At 39.2% G+C, this 13,112-nt stretch overlaps 1 protein-coding gene across 1 annotated transcript in view; it reads right to left on the minus strand.

Moving 5' to 3' along the window:
- The window catches only part of LOC149845803 (pectin acetylesterase 12-like), a 105,860-nt gene that overhangs the window by 64,662 nt on the left and 28,086 nt on the right, over positions 1–13,112 (minus strand). Inside the window, exon 5 of the mRNA XM_089996024.1 lies at positions 12,641–12,727. Within this exon, the coding sequence (XP_089852150.1) occupies positions 12,641–12,727 (87 nt within the window). The remainder of the gene's footprint in view (positions 1–12,640; positions 12,728–13,112) is intronic.

The following is a 13,112-nucleotide window of genomic DNA, read 5'->3' on the forward strand; positions in this document are numbered from 1 at the left end:
GATACCCTCAGCACTTTGGCCGAGGCGATCAAAAGTTAGGTCACCACACAAAGACAGTGTGTTCCTATAGATTCGACGGTCACTTACGAGAAATTCTTAAAGCTAGACCCTCCAACTTTCTCCGGCAAGGTAGATCCTGACGCCGCAGAGCAATGGATCCAAGAAATCGAAAGGGTGTTTCTGGTCCTTTCGGTTTCCGATGAAAAGAAGACTTTATTTGGGTCCTTACGATTAAAGGACAATGCTAGAGTTTGGTGGGACGCGACTCGGGAAAGGCATTTCCCAGATGCAGAGGTCATCCCATGGGACGCTTTTAGGCATAGGTTTTACGAAAATTACTTTCCTACTCATGCGAGGGAAAAGAAAAAGGTGGAATTCTTGGAGCTGTGTCAGGGCAACTTATCGTTGAGCGATTACATCGCCACGTTTCAGCAATTAGAACAGTACTGCCCTACCCTTTTTTATAGTGAATGCGAGCGAGCAGGCAAATTTGTCTGTGGCCTAAAGGAAGGACTCAGGTACCGGGTCCTTTCAAGCATGTCCGTGACCTTCTCAGCAGTAGTTGAAGCAGCGACCCTCTTAAACAAGGATTGGGAACGTTCTAGAGCGGCACAGGTTAAAAAGCCACCTGTATCTGGAGGTGACCAGAAGAAAGCACAGTCTCATGGTCAGGTGCGGCGACCACCTTTTCCCGTTAAGCCCGAAGGAGGGAAGCAGCAAGGACCACCTGCAAAGAGGCAACGCCAGTAGAATCGCCCACCGCCTCGACGACCCGCAGGGAATGGATGCGCTAGGTGCAATGGATCTCACGTCGGACAACCTTGCCCCTTGGATAAAGGGGTTGTTTGTATTGTGGTAAGATGGGTCACTACGCTCATGATTGTCGCAAAAAGGCGGCCGATGAATTCAGGCAGTCGGGTGGAGTACCTCAGCCTCCTCATCAGCAACAACCACAGCTAGCGTACCAGCAGCAGCAGCAACCGCAGAGCAACGGAGTGAAGAAAGTCTCAGGGCGAGTCTACGCCACTACCGTCGAACTGTTGACCAAGAGAGAACTCGTACAAGGTACTCTCTTAGTTGCCGGCCATGCTGCTTTCGTTCTTTTTTATTGAGGTGCTACGCATACCTTTATTTCGGCAAAATTTGCGGCCCAGTTGCAATCGCCTGTTCTGCGCTTGCATACAACCTTAGAAGTATATAATCCGTTGGGGGAGAACGCTAGTTATGCGACGTTTATTCCTGATCTCGATGTGGTAATATCGGATCGTCTTTTGCCTGCATGCGCCATCTTGTTGAATATGTCAGAATTTGACCTCATTTTGGACATGGATTGGTCGTCCCAGCATCATGCCAAGATTGTTTGTCGTCAGGGCAAGATCACCTTCTCCCCTCCGGATTCTCCGTAGAATTTTGAATTCCTCGACCCATGCGAGCAAGCCGGATGATTTCAGCCCTTAAGCCTCGTAGCTTCATTCGCAAGGGTTATCCAACTTTCCTCATCAGCGTCGTTAAGTCGGACCCTACGCCTGCTCTTATTGATACCCTAGACGTGGTTAGTGAGTTTCCGGATATCTTTTCCCAGAAGTTGTCTGGCCTTCCTCTGCCTCGTGAGGTAGAGTTTGACATCGAATTGTTGCCTGGAACTGCCGTCATATCTAAGACTCTATATCGGATGGCACCTGTTGAACTTGAAGAACTCAAAAGACAGTTACAGGAGCTTTTAGATAAGGGATTCATTCGTCCAAGCGTATCACCCTGGGGAGCTCCTGTACTCTTTGTGAAAAAGAAGGATGGAACCTCGAGGTTGTGCATAGATTATAGAATGCTCAACCAGGTGACGATTAAAAATAAGTACCCTTTGCCGCGTATTAAAGACCTTTTTTGCCAGTTGCAGAAGGCCAAGATCTGCAACTGGTAAAAAATCCCCAAATTTTGAATTTCACACATGCTCTCAGTTTATTCATGTAGTCAACACTACATTTGAACATTGAATCATACAGACTTATTTAGTCATAGGCATTTGAAAATTTTGTTCCAGCATGTACGTAGCTGAAACCCTCCCATTCGTCAAAGTCTGGAAGTATACAGATACAACACATGCTACAAGACATATTTGTATACTTTATATATATATATATATATATATATATATATATATATATATATATATATATTTCAACCTAAATCGGCTCAGGCGAGTGGCGCGGTTGGGCCCTACAGATTGACCAGAGATGATAGGCTGACAGAGATGATAAGCCGGCTGGACTCAGTCCAGCCGGACCCAGTAGAGTTGTCCAATCATCGACAAGTCAGGCTCGGCAGACTGGGTCGGCCAGATCGTGAAGGGTGAAACAACTAACAAGGGCCCATTAATGACCTAAATTTTTGCTTCTTTTCTAAAAGAGTACATGCCCAAGCAAAGTTTTATGACTGAAAATATGTATTGTCCATCACCAGATTTTGCACTCACATACATTAACAAATTATGGTTCAAATGCATGTGTAAACCACCATATATTGCAGATTGTTGTCAAAAGCAAAAATATACACCGAGCAAGGATTTCCACCTACCAATCAATGCCCAATACCTATGTCAGAACATTGAACCTATTGCAAAAACCTTCCAAATGTTGGACAGGCATATCAGACAAACCTTCATATTATCAGAAGAAAAAAAAAACCAATTGCGATAACTCCAATGTATTAGATTTTTTTTCCCTTTCTTTTTAAGGGTTTACACCCAGTCGGCTGGGGTTCCAACAGGCCCAGCCGACCCTAGTCGGGTGGGTTTGTGGTTATCCTACCCCAGGGATTCCATCCAAAAACAGCACAAAATCAAACCGGGGTTCGATTTCTCATCCATTTTCACAAGAGGGGACTCGTACTTCTGTCTAACGCTAGGTGGCTGCTGCAACCGTGTGAGGTTGATCCCGCCGACCTCTATTGCACACTGTGAGGGACGTGGGCACGATCAGGCCTTCCTTCCTTCTGATCGCAGAAGATGAGACCAGCGGCAACTCCCTCACCGACGAGAGAGAGAGAGAGAACGGGATTCGGGATCCCCTATTTGAAAAAGGGAAACCTCCGAAAAGGAAGGAGTGGATAGGTTTTCCCCTCTTTCCATTCGGCATACTCGCATGACCCCGCCCCCTGCTTCCATCGTGTTAGGGTTCCTTCAGAACCCTAACCGCAGCCTTCCCTTTGTTTTATCGAGCAGACCCATTCCCTTTTACTAGCGTTTTTTTTTTACACAGGGCAGCCCGGGTCCGAACCCAGGACCCGAAAATCGACCCCGAGTTGGGTCTGCGTCTTACCCCTTTAATATGGATCCACAAGTTGGATCCAACTATGGATCCTCCTGTTAAGTTTATCTCTCTCTCTCTCTCTCTCTCTATATATATATATATATATATATATATATATTATTTGTTTTAAATATTTATTATTATTATTAATTTTAGTATAAACGTGGATGATATCATTTATACATAAATACCCCTTTATGGGTCCTGGATCCGAAATGTGGATCTCAGGCCCAAATTTGCATATTTCAAAACATTTTATTTTATAAATAATAGCTAAAGATCACGGTTTTTACAAGTTTGTGGTAACCTCAAAATGTGTTTGGGCACACTATTGTAATAATGCAATGTTGATGATCGCCTAACAAGCAAGAAGCTCGTGACGGTCTAAAGAACCAGAGCATGTCAAGTTTGAACTTGAATGGTTACACCATGTATTTTTGGCAAAGCAATGTTGCGGGGATTTCCTTTGATAAATCCATACCCCTCTCATCGTAGTTGTACTTTTGAACAGGTATGTTGCGTACTACAATGAGTAGGATGAGAGGTCTATGTTCACCTCGAACGTGCATTGACACGTGCTTGAGACCACAAAATGATGATGTTTTCACCCTTACAATAAGTTGACCCCTCTCATCGTGGTTGTACTTTTTAACATATACGTTGCGTACTGCGGTGAGTAGGATGAGAGGTGTGTGGTTGCCTCGAACGTGCAATGGCACATATAAATCACCTAATGGTGATGGTTTCGCCTTCACAGACAAGATGCTTGAGTGGGTCGAGTAGACCAGAGCATGTAGAATGTGGCGATGGTTAAGAAACCTCCGTCGTGCCCATTCGACACGCTGACTTCATCAAGACAGAGGATGAATGGTACAAAACTCTGATGGACAGACCATTAATGGCTATTTCAGGCAAAAAACTTGATTTTCTCAGTCATCAGAGTTAGGGGAAATGGGCTACAAAAGATAGCTTTCAGGCCACTTCTGCAGAAGTTTGGATGCATCCATGGGCCACCTATGCCTTTAGGGATTTACCCTCTTGGTCACTGGTCGTCCCCTTAGGAGTGGATTCAATTAGTCACCCGGTGTATCATAAAACACATCGCATAATAAACCCCCAGACTAGTCTCGATTGTTTCTACGTTTCGTGCCTTGCGCGTAACCGCTTGACCAGCTAATATCGAAACGTAAGTTAACCTATTCACATTATTTAAGATGTGGGTGTTGTGACATGACTTGCTTGTTTGCTCAATAGTTCAGTATACTACTCGTTGAATTATACAGGCTTATTGCAGCGTTACACTAGTTATTTGCTAGTAATAACTAGCTGCTTGTACTAGTTAAATGCTTATGATAATAGCATTATGCTAGTTACAATATGATACATATGACTTGTTTTACTACTTGGTTGAACTATTTGTGTTTGTTGTAATGCAACATTGTTGACTTAGTCTCTTACGACTAAGGTATCTACTTACAGCTCGTAATCTACGAACTGTTTACAACTAGGACTAATGTAGTTGTTTGTCTTATAAGCTGCTTACATCTTGTGATTAATATAACCGCATGTTGTGTGATTGCTTATCGCGTGTAACTTATAAACTGCTTGTGCAATTGCTTGTACCTTATGATTAATGTATTTACTTGCCGTGAAATTGGGTATGTCTTGTGTGGAATGAACTCTTACCTTGTAATAGTGGATAACAAACTTGTTTATAGTTAATTGCTCACATTGAGAACCTTTATTTGTTTGCATACTCAATTATTCATGTTATAAATACTTATTCACTTGCATAGTCTACTGCTCATGCTAGATATAACTCATTTCTTGTTATAATTACTTATTTTAGTTTCACCTTGTCTCACTTGTGCACCTACCGGTTTTTCGTGAAACTGACTCATTTTATGGGCAAGTGATGTTTCGGACTGTGATGACACGATGGCGTGATGAGATCAGGATGAGACTTTTTCCCTGATGTTCCGCTCTTGAGGACATTCCGGTAAATTTGCATAAAGGTTTTCCTGAAAATCTCTCCTTTGTACAAATTTTAAACTAATGAAAAAGTTATATTTTTATGATCTATTTGATTTCTTAAATGTATGGAGTTTTAAATTTGTTTGTGAAGGAAAGTTTGTGCTGTAATGCGCCCAAGGTCCATTGACTTACTCTTTCAAACACCAATTTTCGCTGAATTTCTATTTAAAAACTCTGATAAACGAATGATTACAAAGCTTTCAAATTTTTCGTAAAAAGTTACAAGTCCTGGATTTTGGGGCATTACATTGAGTGGCTGCAACTGTCCTCATTTAACATTAGAAAGGTGTTTTTGTAATTGGTGTCATAAGTTTAGTGGCTTTTGTGAAAGAGAGCATTGTGTCCTCCAATGTCCCCTTTTCTTCATTCTCCATGATATTCTTGGTGCTATTAAGTGTTTCTTAAGTGCATCTTTCTTCATATTGCACATGCTATTTTGTCTATGGCAGTCAATTTTGTCTGGGACTAGCGAGATCATAATTCCTTATTTATTTATAGAGGTAAAAAATATGACTTATTTTTTTTATATGTTGCTGACATGATTATTATGTGTGGTTTTGGAACATATACTTATGATCATAGACACCTGCATCTTTCAAGGAAATTTCTTGCTGAAGGTTTTTCTCAGTGTTTTTTTATTAAGTGGCTTTTCTCAGAAAAAACTTGGGAAGATCTCAAAAGCTTAAAATTTTGAAAAAATATAAATAATAATAGAAAAATAAGAAAATAATAAGTCATACATTATTTTTCTTGCAAAAATATAAAGAAACAAGTTTTAAAAGGTTTTGAAATATAAAAGAAACAAAAAATAGAAAAAATAGGCTTAAAAATAAAATAAAAAGAGTTTTCCTAAAAATATTGCAATATTTTGAAAAACATCGCGATATATTGCTTGACAATTTTGGCTTACCTTAAAATACCAATAATTATCACGATGTTTTCAAAATATCCACAATAATGATGATTGTGTGGACAGTGGGATTAAACATCAAAAGTATGCATCTGGCTTGTTTTAAAGGTTTGGAATGCCAAAACGCAAACTAGTTATGACTCCTGCTGTAATGAATAAGTACCTCATTGATGATGACAGTAAATTGATCTCTTCGCCATAGAAACATAGATCTTTCATTCACATGGCCAGAATTGACCAGGTGTCATAGTTCATGCATGCATCTAGACAAAGTCATTTTAAAGCTGTAAAAGAATATTTAGATACAAAAGAGCCACATTGAATGATGGATCAGTTTATAAAAAACTTGGGAAGATCTCGAAAGCTTAAAATTTTGAAAAAATATAAATAATAATAGAAAAATAAGAAAATAATAAGTCATACATTATTTTTCTTGCAAAAATATAAAGAAACAAGTTTTAAAAGGTTTTGAAATATAAAAGAAACAAAAAATAGGCTTAAAAATAAAATAAAAAGAGTTTTCCTAAAAATATTGCAATATTTTGAAAAACATCGTGATATATTGCTGACAATTTTGGCTTACCTTAAAATACCAATAATTATCACGATGTTTTCAAAATATCCACAATAATGATGATTGTGTGGACAGTGGGATTAAACATCAAAAGTATGCATCTGGCTTGTTTTAAAGGTTTGGAATGCCAAAACGCAAACTAGTTATGACTCCTGCTGTAATGAATAAGTACTTCATTGATGATGACAGTAAATTGATCTCTTAGCCATAGAAACATAGATCTTTCATTCACATGGCCAGAATTGACCAGGTGTCATAGTTCATGCACGCATCTAGACAAAGTCATTTTAAAGCTGTAAAAGAATATTTAGATACAAAAGAGCCACATTGAATGATGGATCAGTTTATACAATGCCTCCTACAGCATCAATCGTTCCATTGTGTATTATTGCATATTCAAATGCAGATTCGACAGGTGACCCAATGATTTGGTTGTTCTACTACAGGTTTTATGTACTTTTTGTAATAACCGAAAATTTTATGCAAAATTTTTACGCAATTAAGTAGAATTTATGCGTTTTGGGCCTAGGATCCGCTTCCCGGATCCATAAGAATCATACCTATGTAAATTATTATATATATACATAATAATAAAAGTAAAGAAATAAATAAAATTATTTTGGGTTTGATTCACAGTTGGACCCATTTGGATCCAACATGTGGATCCACCTTTATAACATAATCGGATCCACTTTCAAAACCGGACTCGAATCCATGCTCATTATGGATCTAGCATTAAAAAGCCAACCCGGATCCACGCTAACAGCGGATCCATTGTCGCGGGTCGCGAGGTTTGGACCCGGCCCCAACCCGTATGCTTATAAAAAAAAAAGAGGAGCTTTTATGTTAAGTGGCATATGAAGGCCCGATAAAATGAAGGGGTTAGGGTGAACCCTAACCCCTGCATAGGGATATCGCAAAGGGGGAAGGGGGCTGGAGCGCGCCGCTAGGAGGGCAGTGTGCTCCTGCCTCTTCAAATGGGGGTCTTGCCCCTCTTCCTCCCCACCTCTGCTCGCTTCTTTCTTCCTCTCCCGTCCCCCTCTGCGCAAACCATCGGCGCTGCCCTGGAGTTCGTTGGAGTCTCTCACCGGCACCCTCGCTACGTGTGACTGGGTCGATGCCGCCGGCCCTGCCGAGTCCTTCTCTCCCTCTCGGTCTTCACCTCCTTCGTTGTAGCAGCAACCATCTCGCCGGAAAAAAAAAAGGGTAGGTTTTCCTGTTTGTTTTTCTGTTGGGTATTCTGTGGGTCAAGCATACGATGCGGGTGCAGTGAATCCAAAAATCCGAAAGGGGTTTTTTGGGGTATTTGGGTTTTTAAGCCATCAGAGATGCCAAATCCCTGATTTGGGGATTTTGGATTATCGATAGTAGGGGTTATTATACTTGGTGTGGGTTTAGGTTTCGGCTGCTGTGAAAAATCTAGATGCTACAGGGGTGTTTGAATAATAGAGAGGGGTTTTCATATTTCTGTTAAGGGCATATACCCTGATAACCGTGACCTCCCAATTTTATTTCCCTAATTGATTCCTAAGTGTCCATTTTATTTTGTTAAATCACTGAAACTATCCACTATTAGTTACAATGTTATGTTACTCCTAAGAGAGGGAGCACGTCATTCAAATTTTAGGGTTGGAGTGCTGTAAATCAAAGTCGATTAACCTCTGTTAATATCAAGGTGTGAAAAAGAAATATATATATGTATAAGACACCTGATCAGTGTGTTACAACTATGGAACCTATATTAAACTATCTAAAATGAATTCAGGTTCAAATTAATTTTTGTCTGAATTAATGTAAGTTCTGAAAATTTAATGCTTAGAATGTCTTAATGTTGTGATTCGTTTATATGCATAAATTTTTAGTTGAGTTAAATGCCTTTAATCAGCCTTGACACCTATTACGTGATAGTAAGGTTTATCTGTCAACGGTTGGAGTTATTTACATTTCAGTTGTTTTCAAGTCTTATAAATATCCTTGTCTGTAATTCTGCAGCACACTTACATACCTAGTTCATGAGAATTATTGTTATGCACATTATTGTACACTTACATGCACACATGGGAATATTACTTGTAGAATTTTCTGTCACCACATTCTTGTTCACACGTGAGAAGAACTTCCATAGCGTGTACATCTGCATTTGGGTGCTGGAGCGTATTCAATACTACTTACAGTGTTATGCTGTTAGACCCAGCCGGGTGTTCGGCTGGGTATGAGCTGGATGGTTTAGTAGAGAAAAACATGGAGATCAGTAACCACACCAAGATACATGGTGTGCATGATTTAAAATTCTTTCACAGGTTTTCTTAATTTATATGTGTAAAATTTTCTCTTGTGTAGGTGTGTAACTGTTTCTTAATTGTTGAATGCTTTAACTGCATACTTGCGCAATAATCATGCTTCCTATCAGATATATGACCGTGTAATTATTCCTATAATATATATATATATACATAAATAGGTGGGTAACTGTCCAGCCTCGACAGCACACACAGGCTGGGCTGGGCCAGTGCAGGTGCTGTCAGGCCCCAGCCGATGAGGTTGGCTGGGCTGGCTTAGTTATCCAGTCTGTTTGCCAGACCCGACCCAGCTGACTGGTGTCGGCTGAGCCTGGTTGGGACCTCAGTCGACTGGGTCGGCTGGATGTGAACCTCTTGATAAAGAGAGACCTTCGTACTCTAAATACAATTGTAAATATATATAAATATAGGTGCTAAGAATCGGTATTTGCATGTTGTTGACCAAATTATGCAGAAGATAGGCATGCACTTAATAAAATTTTGAAGTTGACAATAAGGTGGAGCGTGATAGAAATTTGTGTTGATGGGCATATGACATTTCCAAACCGAACCAGTGCCTTGATAGTTGCACACATTTGAAAGAAAATGTGCATTTGACGTTCATTTCAATAAAAACAAACATGCAAGTATGTGTGCACATGATGGGAATATACAGTGATATGCTTATGCAATTGTTGTTAAGATCAGGGAATCGACATGAGCTCGATTGCTTTTCATATATGTTTAAGTGCATCACCTAAACCACACAGGTTAATACTCAGATCATAGTGTATGTTGAGAAACTTTGGTTTTTGGCACAGGGCAATGTCTAAGCATGTGAAGGGCATACATAAATTATTCAATGTTAATAAATTTGTGCTGATAACTCTATTTGTTATTATGTACGTAAAGTTGAGTTTTTGAATGTAAAGTTGAGTTTTGAATATTTAATGACACGTGTTAGCATGCTTTATAGTTTGTAACATGTGAGATATTTGATTTCCGCAAAGTTGGCTTGGTACGAGTGTGTACATGGCATCAATGGTATTGGTGTGTACAATCTTGCATAAATGTCCTCATGTGTTTGTGAAATCTTGGATGAATGCATGTGTGTTAGGTGATGTCATGAAAGCACTTGCACATGGATGGTGAACACATGCATATGATTGTGGCAGCTCATGCACATTGTTAAATTGGTATGAATGAATGTGCATTTGGATTCATGTTGGTATTATTGCATACATTGCAAGTTGTTATGATTTTTGCATACGATGCATCGATGGTCTAGAGGAATCATCACAGGCCTGGAGAGCCTTAAGCTTGGGTTTGCTTTTTCTTTAATTGGTTAAATGCATCGCAAACATCATACTTTATATTATTGTTCTATATTGCACTGTTCGATGTGTTTCCACGGGCTGGAGTCTCGTGATGGTTCTCGCAGGGGTTGATGCGAGCTTTTGCCTTGTTTTTGCATGTGGAACTGCAAAACTCAATAATTGGCTCTTAATAAAAATATAATGAATAAGAACAGTGTAATATACTTTCTGGGATATCTCATCTGGAGTATGAGAATCTTGGATGTTGCGGTTTGGGGGAAACTGTGAGGATACAAAAACTCCGTGTGCGTTGTTGCCCCTGAACCCGATATTGAGGTTCTTCTCCTGGCCACGGTTTTAGGGAGAGTCCGCCACTTTACCCGGGAGTGGTGTGTTTTGACACAGCTGTTGTTGTTTTGGTATACCAAGAAAGTGGCGCCAGTGGATGCTGTTTTCCCTGGTATCCCCGACTTTGAATGCTGTTTTCCAAGGTTCCGATGGATGGTGTTGTTTCCTGATATCGGCCGAGGGCTAAGTTTGGAACCCGGTAATAAAATACAAATTGTGTGTTAAGCTACCCCGGGAACCCTACTTGACCTCGGGGTTTGTACCCGTTTGGTGTATCCGCGGGCAACGGTAATTAAAAAGAGGAACTTAAAGTTGCGTGCATTTAATAGGGCATGCATATAGAAAGATGGAACTTAAATGAAAGATAACAAAAGAAATCACGCATTTCACATAAGTCATGCATTTTCCTACTATGCATTAGAACATGCATATGTTATCTGTTTTCCCTTAAGTGTTATATGTTTGGTGAATGCATGATGTTTAACTTTCAATGTATGTTAAATGTCTTGTTGTACTAAAATTATGCATCATGGTATGGTTTAATGTTTCTTTATGCATAATGGATGTACCTTGTGGTATGAATGCGTACCTGTATTATGAATTGTCATAATTGCATTTCTCTAAATCATTGTATGGATTTGTATCTGTGGTTATGGGATATTTAAATGATTGCTTTTGATGATACTTGTCATATTGCTTCTCATAAATTGTTGACTGTTGTAGCGTAGTTCTTTACTTATTCTTGTATGGGTTGAAAATCATATTCGGCAACCACACCATATACTTGACACATGATATACCTACAAGAAAAACTACAGTAATTCCTACTTAGACAGTTGTAGTCTAATTCCTATAAATTTTCAGGTGAAGAGTTGGATTTAGGAGCGACTGCGGGATGAGGCTTCGATCGGGATTTTTGGATTTACTGTTCCAAGGATAGTATGAGAACTCTGATCTTAATTTTCATTGATATTGAAATGAAAAGAATGTTTTGGTATTGCTCCATCTGTAATGTTCTGGAATGCTTAGCCCTATGGTATGATTGGTTTCCGCTGTATTGAAAAAAAAAATTCCTCAAAATTTGGGTTAAGATTTCGGGGCGTTACACTTTTGGGTAACATTTGATTTCATGGAGCAACAAAAAGTGAGAACCATGACTAGGTCCAGCACTAAACCAGAGCATAGGGCCATGGCTACTGTCAGCTGAGATTTATTGGATTCAACCATTACTTGATCTATCTTGTATTTTGGTAATAGCAGTGACAAGGTGACTTTAGTTAATCCTGTCCATCACAATAAAATTAAGCATCTCAAGTTGGAGTAACATTTCCTACAAGTAAAGATTGAAGATCAAGAGCCTGAGATCAAGTATCAGATTTGTTTACTAAACTATTGTCCACGCATGGATATTGATCTTTGAAAACCAAACTGTACATGTTTGCAAACCATTCACAGCTTGAGGGAGTGTTAGAAGACATGTACATGGACTCTTGTAACACTTCCATTAAACTTCAGTTAGCCATGGTCGATTTGATTTATCAATAATACCAGGTAGAAAGTGTTGATATGTATTAGCTCCATTGGACAGTATAATCACTGCTAAGAGTAGGGTGTTCTTATGAAATCATATGCATTGAAAATTTGTTGGTCTAACTGTATTACTGGCAGGAAATTAGGTCTCTATCAATTTTTAACTACATTCACCTCACATTGTCTTTTTAGCAGACATGAGCCTATTCGCTTGTCAAACACCTTGACATGTATTGCAGAAAGTTTTTTTTATCTTTTTATTTCTTTCCAGCAAAAGTCAGATGTAGATGTGTACATGTGCAACCCATATGATCCACCAGAACAATGCTAAATCAAGTAATGACCTGTTTGGCATGACGCATGCCTTTCAACATTAAATCCTCCATGGCAGCCAACCAGATGCGTTGTCCACGGAAAAAAAGATTTGCAACCTGATAAGTTTGAGTAATGTTAAGTGTCAAAGCAGTACAACTAGATAATATCAAAACAGAAAAAACCATACCAAGAGTACAGGATCAAAAGAAAAGAATTGTGAGGAAGCCTCTCATCAGCATTTCAAAAATGTTCAAACTGAAAAGTTAAACATGTAGCACACACAAGATACTGTAACTCATAATACATGATCTCTTTGATACACCATTAAAAATAGAAATTATTTATGTGCTACCATTAATCTACAATATCCTACTAATAAAATCCTTTAGGATGCCATAAATAAGTCTTCCCAATATTGCCATGCTGGCAATTTCAAATGATATACTGGACTGTCTACAAATAAAAGCAAGTCACAATTAAAATAACAGATATGCATCCCGG

This window comes from Nuphar pumila, chromosome 2 (genome assembly GCF_984573655.1).
Source record: "Nuphar pumila chromosome 2, dmNupPumi1.hap1.1, whole genome shotgun sequence".
NCBI classification, from domain to species: Eukaryota; Viridiplantae; Streptophyta; class Magnoliopsida; order Nymphaeales; family Nymphaeaceae; genus Nuphar; species Nuphar pumila.